At 40.0% G+C, this 13,952-nt stretch overlaps 1 protein-coding gene across 4 annotated transcripts in view; it reads right to left on the bottom strand.

The window, feature by feature from the left end:
* LOC126397419 (RNA-binding protein Musashi homolog 2-like) overlaps positions 1-13,952 on the bottom strand; it is a 499,199-nt gene that overhangs the window by 222,831 nt on the left and 262,416 nt on the right. For all 4 annotated transcript variants that reach the window (XM_050056179.1, XM_050056199.1, XM_050056189.1 and 1 more), the window contains exon 7: positions 3,500-3,548. In XM_050056179.1, coding sequence (XP_049912136.1) covers positions 3,500-3,548 — 49 coding nt within the window. The remainder of the gene's footprint in view (positions 1-3,499; positions 3,549-13,952) is intronic.

The following is a 13,952-nucleotide window of genomic DNA, read 5'->3' as shown; positions in this document are numbered from 1 at the left end:
GAGGTGGGATGGATTATCTCAGCAAAGGAGAAGTGCTCACTAACACAGATTTAGACAGATTTGTGAACAATATTTGTGAGAAATGGTCTTTTGTGTGTATAGAAAATGTTTTAGATCTTTGAGTTCAGCTCATGAAAAATGGGAGCAAAAACAAAAGTGTTGCGTTTATATTTTTGTTCAGTGTAAAACAGTGTATTAGAGCGGCTTCATTGACACTTGCACAGCACAGAGAAAAGTAGGAGGAATGTTTGCAAGAGAAAGTAAAGCCAAGTGACGTTAAAGACCAAGAGAGAACTGAAAGCCGCCAGAGCCTCATAAAACAACATCCAAGCACAGTTACGCAAACATTTGTAAGTGTCATGGGGAAATCACGGACTCCATAACAAACTATATATTAACATGTGAAAAACTGAGCAATTTTGCACGGTTTCGGCCCACTTGACATGTTGCTGTGTTGTGCTATGGCGTGCTGGAATTTGTAATTTTTGTGACAATGCCTGAACGTAACACAGGCTCGCTCTGCTGTGTGTACAGTGCCGTGCTGCACTGCTGCGTGAGCAGCGTGTTTGAATGTGCAGTCTGTTGATGGTCATTGACACACTGTCTGTCCATAACAATAACTATGTCAGGTCAGTGCCCCCCTAATATAATGTAGGGGAAACACTGAATCAAGCAAGAAGACTAATTTTTTTCATTATATTGTAATCGCAATCGCAATCGCAAATCGCGATATTGTCCACTCAAATCGCAAGCGCACATTTTTATCAAATCGTGCAGCACTAACCTGTAGTGATACTCTGACCCATGCGTATGAACATTTTGGACATGGGGAAATTTGAGATGCAGACGGTGAGGTGGTGACTTCAAGCCAGACTGTAGAAATTAAATGTGAGAGGAATCATTATACATATAATGATTCCTCTCACACATAAAATTTCGCCTCATATTACGTTACTTTGGATCCAATTTATCATAAACATTTAATTCAGCCATTTTATTGGTGCAAGTGAGGCATAACTTCTCCATTAGCACCTTTCGGCTGTAAAAATTATAAGCCAACTCAAATCTCACATTGAATTCCTCTCAATATTTCACTGGCGCTGTCTCACCATCACAATTCCCCCCGAGAGCGCAGAGCAGAGGGGCGGACTGTATGCTGCTGACAGTCATGGTTCACTATGGAGCGCACATCAAATAGCATTAAATAATTGCAAAACAGAGATTAGAGATATATCACGATTTAAGTTGTGTGTGTTTTTGTGTGTAAAATCAAACAAAGCACACTGGAGACGCCGCCATGGCTACTAACACACTCTCCACCTCTCCAGTCACCTTATGTTCCTCTTCACCACCTGTACATATGTTCTGTGTAAATTATCAAAGTCTGTGAATAAAGCCAGCAACAGCTCTCACACATTATTGAACTCCATATTCTCATGATGATGCCTGATCATAATGCAGGCCAAGCTCACCATAACATAACATAAAGAAATAAACTGTGTTCACCTATCTAATCTCTATCTTCAAATGATGAGGGTGGGAGATGCCACTGATTATCGTGATCATTTTGGAGAGGTGTGAATCAATCAGTCTGATTGCTGCAAACATAAATACTGCAGTGACCTTCGGCTGTTGCCGTGATTCCCCTGTAAAGTCCAATAACCCTTTGAGCAATGAGCAATGAAAGAAGAAATGTTCCAAAAAATTAGCAAGAAATAAATAAAAAGACAAAATTAAACATGAAAATTAGTTAAAAAAGAAAGAAAAGGGAAAAAAGACATTTAAAAACAAACACAAGAAAATGAAAAATGAAGAAAAAGTAAACAAGCCTTTTTAAAAAAAAATATTTTTCCATATCTATAATTTTTTTTTGCTTTTTTGCTTTTTTCCCCATTTGAAAGAAAATGCACCAATTTGCTCAGGGTTTAAAGGTATGAATACGTGCGAAAGGCATCTGAAAAAGCACAAGAAAAGTGATGTTGCTTCAGGTTTCAAAACAGCAGGCTCAGTTCTATGAATCAGTGTTCATGAGGTTCTTTGCACTGACCATTTATGGTTAAATGTTTTTTTTTTCTCATCGTTTGACTGTTCGTCTTTCTTGTTTTGTCACCAAGTCAATGTCACTGTCTCATTACTATCAAAAAGAAAACTGGCCAAAATGATGAAATCAAGACCACAGTTGCAGTAACCAAGATGTATAATGGGAGAAACTTCCATGCACTGACTGTGCTTCTTGCAATGATTGCTTTTGTGTAAAGACGTTATCTATTTGTTTTCATTTCATATTGTACTATATTTCCTTTTCAAAACCACCGTCCTCTCCTCAGCACTGTGTTGGTGTGGAGTGGCTCACCTGTTCCTGTATCTGTCTGTCTGTCTGTCTCCTCCTCTCTGCTGGTGTGTCTTTGTAAAGTCCTCTATTTGGGGCAGAGGGCTGCACTGCTGAAGCCACAGATAAGGCCTTCAGATAAGGAGGAGGTGGAGATAACCATCCTGCCGCTACCGTCACTCTGCGGCATCAGCTATCTGAACCCTTATCGGACCACACAGGCCTCCCTTCTTCAGTCTCTGTCCTTCTGTTCAACTGTGGGGCACCCTTTCTCTTTTGCCTTTTCTTTCACTCTCTTATTTGACCCTCTCTTTCTTTCTCAACCCAGTGTCTCTCTCTTCCATCATGAAATCACCAGAATACAAGTGTAGATCCATATCGACTTATCAGAGGGTCAAAATGGCCGATGGGGAAATGAAGCTAATTAAATTGATAGGGGAAATAAATGTTGGTCTATGTGTGTTTAGCTGGTAGGCTCAATTGCCATGTGTTGTTGTATGCACTTGTCTATGTGTATGTGTGTATCAGTCAGCAGTGTGGAAAATCACTATGATAAGGGAACAGATTTAGTATGGATTGCTGGGCAGAGTGAAAGCTATCTGTCATGAACAACAATGGATGTGACCTTGAGGGAAGTAGGACTCTTTGAGGAAATTCATTTACTAGTGTATTTGCTGTTTCTGCCGTGTGTGTGTGTGTGTGTGTGCATGCATGCGTGCTGAATAGAAGAAACCTGGAGAAACATATATATATATATATATTATGTCATGCTGGTTAGGAAGTTATTCCATATGTTCTGACTGTCATTCCACATATTCAGATTTTATTCTGTAAGTTTTCTTCATATATTCAAGGTTCAATCTATTCATACAAACTCTCATTCCATATATTCAACATTCATTCAATGTTCTCAAACTTTTTGCGATATATTTCAACTTTCCTTCAAAATATTAAAGTTCATTCCATATATTCAAACTTTTATTCTGTTAATTCTGACTTTCATTACATTCAAGGTTATTCCATATATTCTGACTGTCGTTCCAAATAATCAAGATTCACATAACAATAATTTCCTAAATGGCATGTGGCCATCAGAACTGGAAACATGGACAAACACACACATATAAAACACACAAATGGATATACAATCACAGTGGAATGCGAACCTACCTCTATGTCGGTTGGTGGTTTTGTCAAACATTAGCATGGCATCTTCTACCTGATGGAAGACAGAAAGAATTGTTAGACTCCAATTGCTAAACATGTGCACACACAGTACCAAATAGAAACATTGCATCTTTAAGGACAGCACACAGAGGCAGCTTGTGAAGTGTGTCAGAACACATGCACCCATTCTTTTTATCTTTTTTCAGTGCAGATAAGCACACGATTGTCATCGCTGCTAGATGCATGTTGACATGTCAGAATCCAATACTGTCCCAGCATTATCACACATTAATACCTCATAAAAGTAGCATTTTTATCACATGTGCTTTCCAGATCCCGGCTTCTGTAACCTGAGTAGCTTTGTTCTCTTCGTCATGCCCAGTGTGTGCCACTGGTGACAAATGACATGGCTCAGCTGAGTCAAAACTACAGGACCAGTTTTATTTTTGGGTCCACTAGTTTTGGGGTCTAGGGATGTAGCATTTTGTTAGTGTGTCCATCAGTTTGTGCTCTGTTGTCTCACCAGACTACAGAGCAGCTTTTGTTCTCAACTCCACCGTATCTTCCACACTCCACCAAATAACTGACCTCAGCTCCATACGTTTGTTTCAAGATTGCACACTGGACTATAGATTGCACTGCATCTGTGAATTGTTTTTACATGAAACTATTCTGTTAAGTTATTCTGTAATGCGGTTTTGTACTGTCCAACGCCCAGTTTAGACGACATGAGGTTGGGTGCTGGTGTGATGACAGTTTTCTTCCGTGTATGTGTGTCGGAATGGAAGACAACAAATTTGGCATCTGAGAGGCATCATTAAATTATAACATTATAGCAAATTAATTAAACTGCTTAAAAATTGCTTTTCTCCAGTCAGTCCTTCCAGAAAAATGCGGAGTTTTTTTGTGATTGTTGCGGGCAAAAATCCTTGATTATGCGGCACGTTTTCTTAAAAAATGCGATAGAATATGCAGATTATTTATGCAATTTTATGTGATGAAATTGCAATGCGATGAACTTGCAAAAACTGCAGTTTGATGAAAAAGAGAAGAAAAAAAAGCGATTCCCCCAACACCCTGTTCTCACTAGGCTACTACCTTAATGTAAAAAGTCATTTCTAAAGTCATTTCTAATTACTTCCTATGATAAGCAAGCATACTACATCACAGAAAGTGCAGGGAATATTTAAGTTCTTATCTTGTTTTATTTCAGACCTTAATAAAAACATGGCTCAAACTTACAAAACACTGCTGAGTCAAACAAGTTCTGTAGCTTTAGGCTACAAAAAGAATATGCTACAACTTCTGTAAAAATGAATAATTAAAATATATATTATGTCATGAAGGCTATGGAGAGAGATCCGTTTTTGCGCACCCACTGGTTAAGAGCTTTTTGAAAGGAGTCAGACGACAGAGACCTGTCACGCGCTCTTTGGCCCCGCAGTGGGATTTACCCCTGGTGTTATGCGCTCTGGGAGAACCTCCCTTCGATCCTCTGTCACAAATCTCTCTCACAATACTGTCATTAAAGACAGCACTTCTCTTAGCCCTGACTTCGGCTAGAGAGTGAGTGATTTATGTGGCTTTCAGTCTCCCCGTCTTGTCTCGTTATCAGAGATGACGGGAGCGCAGCTACTCTGAGGCCGAATCCCACATTCATACCTAAAATCATAACCAGCTCTTTTAGATCGAGAGTTATTTCACTGGAAGGTTTCTTCCCTCCTCCCCACAGGAGTGAGAGAGAAGAAACATCACACCGACTCTGCCTAGTGTGTACTCTGTCTCATTACGTGACGCACACAGCAAGCCTCAGACAGACACAACAGCTGTTTGTATATTACAGAGAGCATTCACAAGGAAAACCCCTCCAATTAATATTTCAACTTTCTGCTAAGATATATGTGACTTTTTGCAACGTAAATGCGGGGATTATGAAATCATGCAAGCCCCGCATATTTCACGCATTTTGCGCGGAAATCAGCGATTTGTGCAGCGAAAGTGCGGCGTCTTTGAAAAAATGCGGCCCCTGCATAAATATACGGACTTTGGCTGATTATGCGTTGAATTATGCGATCGCATAATCGCGTTTTCCTGGAGGGACTGTCCAGTACCACATCCCACTATACTCCCCACTTGTATATAAGAAATGTCAAAATCCGACAGCCACATTGCCAGACAAATTACTGAGCACATCAGCACTCCTCAGAGAGACACGCCATATCTAGTCTTCCAGGGAAACTGGTAACACCAAACACGTCATCTCCCACTGACAACAGTCTCTTTGCATAAAACTTGAAAATGAAACACTCATCTGTGGGACAACTTTATTTCCAAGTTTGTCATACTTTGATCAGCCATTCCATGCCTGAGAGAACATTTGATGGGGGAACAAACAAATTAATCATCAATGAAAAGAAGCCGCTCCATTATCCATAGGCCTATTAAAGGTATACTATGTAGGAATTGTCTGTTACTGATGAAAAAGGTATTGCCAGCAAAAGTAAAAGCCAGCACCACATATTTTCATAGCTTTTTCTTGGATGTGTGTCACTAATGGTCAAATACTCTGCAATATATAATTCAGTCAGTGAACTAGGTAAGTTTCATCCCCTGAAAACACCTGAATGACAGATAAAACATGAAACAAGTCTCATGTCAGTACAGATGTTGCATTGGACAAGGCTTCTGGTGATCGAATCTGTGTTTAAAGAGGCCCTACTATGTTCATTTGTGTTGTTGTTCATACTTGTGTTTAAGGTTTCTACCAGAACATGTTTACATGCCTTAAAGGTCAAGAACACTGTATTTTCCTCATATTGCCTTTGCTAGAGTACCTGTATTCACTCTCTGTCTGGAACAGCTCCATTTAACACCTGTCTTTTTAAGCCCCCATTCCAAAATCGCACAATTTGCTTTGATTGGTCAGTGTTTCTGGGTCTTCCATGGCTGAATCCAAATGTCCACCCTCTGGACTTGAGGACTGAGCCCTCATGGACTTCAGTTGTACTTTGTGTGATGTATTTACCATCATCACTTAAAGTCTGGGAGGGCAGAGACTGTAAGCAGCTGATAGACAGCCCTCGAGACTGTGTTACTCGTTGCTGTGGAAAGCACCATCATTGCAGCTGGGAAATGACTCTACCAGAGAATAACATAATTTTTTACTGTGAATATCACCAATGAAAGCTTCTAAACACCACCAGCCATGTTTCGGCAGAAATATAAACAGGAATCGTGGAGAAACTGAAACAGAAACCAAGTTTATATGTTTCCCTGTCATTAGCATGTAGCTACATTAGTGTACTTGCAGATGGGGAATGTCTGTAACGGAAAATAGTGGTATTTTCTACCATGGAAAATCACAGATAAAGCTTCAAAACACCACTGGCCATGTTCCAGCTGGAGTACGATCCGAAATTGGGGAAAAATTAACAACAGCAACCAAGCTCACATTTGTCTGACGTTAGCATGTAGCTACAGGTACATTAGTGTAGTTGCAGTCAGCAAAAGGCTGTAACAGAGAATAGTGGAAGGTTCTACCATGAAAAAAAGCCTAAATTGCTCTGATTGGTCAGTGTTTCTCGGTCTTCCACATCTCAGCATCTCTGCACTGTCATTGCAACCTGGAAATGACTCTGAATAGTACCATTAATATAAAAACAAACAAACATTTTTCAGCAGGAATCTGATCCAAAATCATGATGTTATCAGAAATCACATTTACATTTTTCCCTGACATCAGTATGTAGCTTCATGTAGCAGTGTAGGCCATGTTATGTAAACCCTTTCAATAACATTCATGTACCGAAAGCAGATTACCATATAAAGAAATTCTGAACACTAAGATGCCATACTGTAGCCAGAATAGAAAAAACTGTTGGAATTGGAGAATCTAGAAAGGTCTGAAGCCTGAGGTATTTGCTCACAGGGATTACTTTTACAAACATTTACCTAACTATTTGAAACTTTGGCCACGTTTGATATGAACAGGGTTGTCTCTGATTCTGTTTGTGATATTCATGGACAGTATCAAGAAATGAGCAGGGGTCTGTTTTGGTGACCTCAAAATTGCATCTCTGCTTTTTGCAGATGATGTGGTTCTGCTGGCTTCATCATACCGTGACCTTCAGCATGCACTGGGGTGGTTTGCAGCCGAGTGTGAAGTGGTCAGGATGAGAGTCCGCACCTCCAAGTCTATCTGCTGGAATGTAGAGATACGATGTGTAAGGTACCCTGTGTGCGTTGATTGTTAACCTTCTTGGATGCTGTGTCAACATCTGCCTGTTATATGCATTGTCTGTTTTGAAATTACAGTTTTGTTTTTAATGGAAATGTACAGTTTGCTTACAGTCTCTTTCAAAATAATCTATGTCGGTTCAACATTGATGATTGTTTTTTTTCCTTCAACAACAAACATGGTTACATTTTGCCAACACCCACGTGATTGGGTTTAGGCAACAAAAGCACAACAAAAGCAATGGTTGGCTTTACAGTGTTACAGGAAGTGAACACACAGGTGAAAGTTGGTGGTTGCTGGACTCCTTCACCACCCCTCCCTCCCACCTGACTCAGACTTCTGCCCCCTTAACGTTCATTGCTGTCCCATGATGTTTCCCCTAGAATGCCACCGGGCACCATTTAACAATTACTTGACATGCAGCAAAGGGCCATGGGCTGGAATTCAACCCACAGTCCATGGCTAAGGAAAATGCCTTTGTACATGGAATGCCCACTCTATGAACTGAGCTACTGAGTGCCCCATACTGTTCCCAGAGTTGACAGTCAACTTTCATCAGGAAATTCAAATCAAGGGGCCGTACATATGCCGTGTTTGTTGCACCCTGAAATTCATTGTTTGAGATAAACCTGATATAAACAAGATTCAACTTTTGGAACACAGCAGCATACACCTCATGTCATGTGACAAGGAACAACCTATCACAGCCAGCAGATATCTTTCCCCTCTTCTGTAAATATCAGTATGTGGTAAATATAAAGAAGAAGTTGATCATTTTAGTGCAGGGCTACCCAGAGCTTTACATCTGTCTAACAGGCAATATTTTTGGCCTAATACACAATAAGAAAAAACAAAGCCTGGAAGAATCTCAGCTCTGCACTCAGAATTTCTGGTAAGTAAGCTATGATACAGTGCTTGTTAAGGTCGCCTAGCAACCTCAGACACAACTTGCCCCCAAGCCCAACCTCACGTTTTCCACGCTGTTAAAGACGGACCATGTGTATGCCCCCTAACTCTTTTTTCTCCTTCCTAATCTGTTCTTTTTTTTTTTGTTCTACCAGTGGAATCAATGCCTTACCACTGGAGGAGTCCAGTGGAATTACTCCAAACTGAGTCACATGAGCAAAGTCACTGTCCATGTAGTGACAAACACAATAACATTTATCTCATAGTTTACCAGGGTATAGCAACTGCTTTGTGTTTTTTTTCAATTGTCTTTATGTTTTGATGTTATACCAACCCAGACAGAAACCCCCAGTTCTACCAAATCTGCCATGGAAAACAGTGATTGATTGCAGTAGATGATGAAAATCTGAAAACACCTGGAATGAAAATGGCCTGGAAAATAGTCTGGCCTGAACATGACTACGATTTAATGAATACAATCTTTGTCATTTCTGTCAAACCTGGCAGCTTTGACTTACAGCCACAGCTGGAGTTTCAGATGCGTGACATAGACTGGAGAAATTAACTGTCAGTCCATTCCACTGAATTACAAATTCTTATTTTTTCAACTCAGATTAGACACTTTAGCTTAGATGAGCGACAGATTGAAGGGGGCCCAAGTCTATGGCACAGAAAAAAAGGCTGCCCACTTCCCAACCTCTGATATATAATATTAGAAAAACATTCATTTTTTGAGTTTGTGATGGACAGAACATGGAGGGCTGTGACACACAGGTGTATTGTGGCTCTGAAGGCATGACAGCGCTGTTATGTGTTGGTTGCAGCCTGGGAAATATATTGGTGAGCAACAGCTCATACTCCCAGTGACTGATGCCAAATCTTTGTCTATGTGCACAAAGGCAGAACAAAAGAGCTTTATTACTTGGAGCGTGAATTCAAAAGGTAGAAGTGTGACGAGAGAAGTGAGGCCACAGACAATGTGCTGCTCCAGCTCTCAGACAGAGCAGCGTAAATTAAAACAAAGACGTGGTGCGATGTGGGGTGAGGGATGACTTGTTGACTGGAAAGAGATGCCTCGCACTGACTTTGCGTCTCTCCTTCTCACTGTCTGCCTCTTTTTGTTGCTGTTATTTGGAAGATGCTGTATCTCATTTGATAATCAAAAGGCTCAAATTTCATGGGTGGCCTGTCTCAAGAGGGAGAGGCAGCAGGTGTTTTTGCACTCATCATGCTGCCAATCCCTCTGGGACAAAAATGTGAGAAAAAAAAAAGACAAAAATAAACCAAATGACGGAGACAGAAAGTTCCTGTGACTGTGAGCTAGAAGGTGTTACTGTACATGGATTCACCTTTCTGAAAAGCAGCTGTATTTCCTTGGCAACCTTGTGTCAGCTGCCACTAGCAGGGGTTATTAGCCAATATCTGTAAATATGAAATGAAGAGATAAGAGCACAGCAGATAAGGAGAAACTGAGTGAGCCTTTGAGAAACAGCCTATCTAAACTTCCCATGCCTCCGCTTACTGCTTTATCCCAATCCTCCTCTGAAGAGCTGCACAGAAACTTTTTTTAAATGCCATCTTTATTTCAACCAAGATGGGCTATGGTGATAAGAGTTCTCTTTTGAAAAGGTCCTCAGTATCACCTACAGAAAGAAAATAGTCCCAAGCTTTTCAGTCACTAGCTAACAGCTCAGATTTTGGTTTTCAAACCATAATTTTAAACACTTCCTAAAATCCATAATAAAGGAGCCAAAATGTTTTTACACGTACATCGTAGTTAATTGCTCATCACACAAAGAAAAAGTGTCACACACTAATGTGATGAATACTACACTAGTATTTATTTGATGAGGTCTGGACCACATAGTCCTCACACTTACACAAATTCCCCTTCACTGATGTTTAAAAACATCACAGACCTGACAGTAGGTGGGTTTCCATCCACTTATTTTTATTCGCATTTTCAACAATTGCGAAAAGAAACTTGAATGGAAACGCCAGAAATTCGAAAAAGGGCCGAAATATCGCAAAAAAAATTTACGCTTGGAGGGGGTGGAAAAGTCAGCGTATCGATATTAGGAAAATGCGACTTTTGGCAATGGAAACAGATTTAGCGAATAAACAATGACGTAGGCTACCGAATCCTACTTCTACTTCACACACCTGTGTGAACTTAGAGAGAGGTACTTACTCCAGTGTCAGGTGAGTGTAGGCTATTTCACAGCTTACCTGAATAGACTGGATGTGTTGAATACCGCTGCATCATGTGCGCTGCCTGGTGTACCAACACAGACATCACGGCATTATGTAGGCTACGCTGACAACGCTGATATGAGTGTGATGAGAGCTCTCGCAATAGCCAAGAAGTTCCCAAGGAATCTCTCCATCTTGTCGTAGTCATGGATGTGCCGGTAATTGTTTACATCAGTTGTGGACATGAGACACTCTCAGTGACGTCATCTCACGGCGCCCTCTTCTTCTACGGGTGTTCTTTTGCATTTTATTTTTCATGAGAAGCGCCACCTTCTGCTCGACCTGTTGACTCCCAATACTCGCAAAACAATAATGAATGGAAATGTGCATAAATTCGCATTTTCTTTTGCGCATTTTCACAAAATTCCTGCTATAGCCACAGCCTATTTTTTATAGATTATTTTTTGGGCTTTTTGCCTTTAATTGACAGGACAGTGTGAAATGGGGAGAGAGAGAGAGTGGGGGGATGACATGCAGCAAAGGGTTGCAAGTTGGAACTGAGCCTGCGACTGCTGCAGCGAAGCATCACCTCTGTACATGGGGCGCCGGTACTATCCACTACACTACCGACGCCCCGCAATAGCCTAATTTAAAGCGCAATTTAAAAAGCTTTGACATTTGCATCACCTGGCCTTTCCTAATGATGACTGTGAAAAAGTCATGGTCCTAACAAGCTAATTAAAGTCTGAGACCCTGGTAAAAGTTGTCTGAGAGATCAAATGTCTTAGGGTGCCCAAACTTCTGCATGGTGCTCCTTTCCTTTTTTCACTCAGACATTGTACAAAAGCAAAATAATAGACAAATGTTTCTTAAAATGTTGAAAAGCATGTTTCATCTTTAACGTCATGCCTTTTAGTGATCAGTTCATCTTCTACTTACTAAACTACTCACTGTAAAAAAAAATTTGACAAGGGGTGCCCACACTTTTGCATGCCACTATACATATGCATCAAGATACATATATATGGACTAAAATAAATAGTGTTGAAAATTCATAACTATTAAACCTTAAAAATCCATTAAGCCATGCATTAAACCCATTTAAAGACATAGTAATAATGATAAACAGGATCCAGTGTTCCCTGTCTGTTCCCTGTCAGAGAAGAAGAGAAGGAGGTCAGAGGTCAGAGGTCGTGAAAGTGGTCGAGCAGGATGTTTGATGTTTGTTTCAATAAACAAACACTCCTGTGTGATGTCATTAATGTCAGTCCCGCCTACAGGCTGCAGTAATCATCACAGCCTCAGAACAAAAGTGGAACCACTTAATGATAAAATAAGCTTTTAAAGGGTTAATTGTTATCATGGAATTTGTAAGTATTGGTAACACTTTCTATGACACCCATATCTCTAATGCATCATAATCTGCTTATAGCTCTGTATATTTAAATATTAATATTAGGCTTGGGTGGTATCGTGGTATGACAGTATGCAAGGGTATTTTAAAATCCCAACGGTGTAATTTTCCATACCGTCAATAATACAGCCATTTATTTTTCTATTAACCTCATTCTTTAGAGGATGTAGTGAAGATGTGTTGTATGTAGTGCACATCACAAGGCACTAGAGGTCAGTCAGGTATGTGTATGTATGTGTTGGGGACAACGTTAAAGGATTGTAAACAGCCTGTTTTAAATTCTAATGATTATTGAAATTAAAAAAAATATAATTAAAAAAAAAGTAATTTAACATCTGTAAGTTAAAGCCATGTCCAAAATAGGCTAAACTGGGTCAATCTGAAAATTATGTGACTATCTGTCGACCTTAGTTGTTTTGCCCCCTCAAAATATGGGGCTTTTTTAAGTGATCTGTCAAGTGTTCACACCAGAATTAATTCTTAAAAAAACAACCAAATTATGTAAATACTGTGCTTGCCTTACTTTACAATGACTCAGTAACTGCTGGTGAGGCCCAGGAATTAGACTGACTAGCTAAGATTGGTTCATGTGACACAATATACGGCAATGTGATGCAAATGTGACAAGCTGCACTTTGTTGGGATGCATATGTGGACATTTTTATTAACATGACATATTACTGGTTATACTATTTGTCATTCTCACAACTTCAAGAGACTCATCCACCGCCCTCAGTGGCAACAATACCAAGTTTGCATACTTCAGTGTCACATGACAGGAGGCAGAGGGAACTATTGTTGTTGTTGTTTTTCCAGCTCTGGGTTACCCCATCTTTGTGTCCCATAAAGGCGTTGATATTGTGATTTAATTTGGTCTAACTTAAGCAATTGTGGGCTAATCATATGTATGCAATCACAACAGTAAATACTTTTTTTCCCCTCCTTAGCCAGCAAGAACACATGGGCTGTTGCTCAATCAACCATTGTCCGGCTTCGTGCATAACCTTGATTTTGAGTAAATAACAATATTTGGGGGAAAAATAAAAAACAAAAATTGTAAAGCAATTAATTTTTTGTCCTTAATTTTAAGTATCTTATTATTTTTGTATTTTATTGCTTGGAGTATTCATACAGTCAGTGTTGCTGGTATGTGTTGTGTGTATGTATGATTTAACATTTTACTGAATGGCCAAATGAACCATGGCCAATTTTCCACCTTTGCGGACAATAAAGTTTAATTCTATTCACCAACGTACCGTAGGCCAGTGTTACCTCAACACACACAAAAAAAGAGGAAAATAAACTTAATTTTAAATCTAGCAAACTAGTGTGTTCCTTGGGAGCCTGGAGCCTCCTTCATGGAGGACCAGTTGTACCTGACTATGTCCCTGTGCAGCTGCCAGTCCCATGAGACTTGCTGCAGAAAACAAGCTATTCTCCAGGGAAGCCTGGCTTATCCCAGCTGTCAGTCACCATTATGGCTGTGATGAAGAGCACAACAGCAGGTGCAGCGAAGAAGCTCTCTCAGCTCCACATCATCGCTAACACCGACCACCTAAATTATTTAAATCTAAAATTAAACAAAGAGGAGTTGTGCATAACAACCTCATAAAAATGAAAACCTCTTCTGTGACAGAAAGACAAAACAGGAGAATTAAATGCGGACTGTTAAATATCAGGTCTCTATCGTCTAAAGCAGTGTTAGT

This window comes from Epinephelus moara, chromosome 2, assembly GCF_006386435.1.
Source record: "Epinephelus moara isolate mb chromosome 2, YSFRI_EMoa_1.0, whole genome shotgun sequence".
NCBI lineage: Eukaryota > Metazoa > Chordata > Actinopteri > Perciformes > Serranidae > Epinephelus > Epinephelus moara.
The sequence above is the reverse complement of the archived record's forward strand: the minus strand, read 5'-3'. Positions and strand labels throughout refer to the sequence as shown.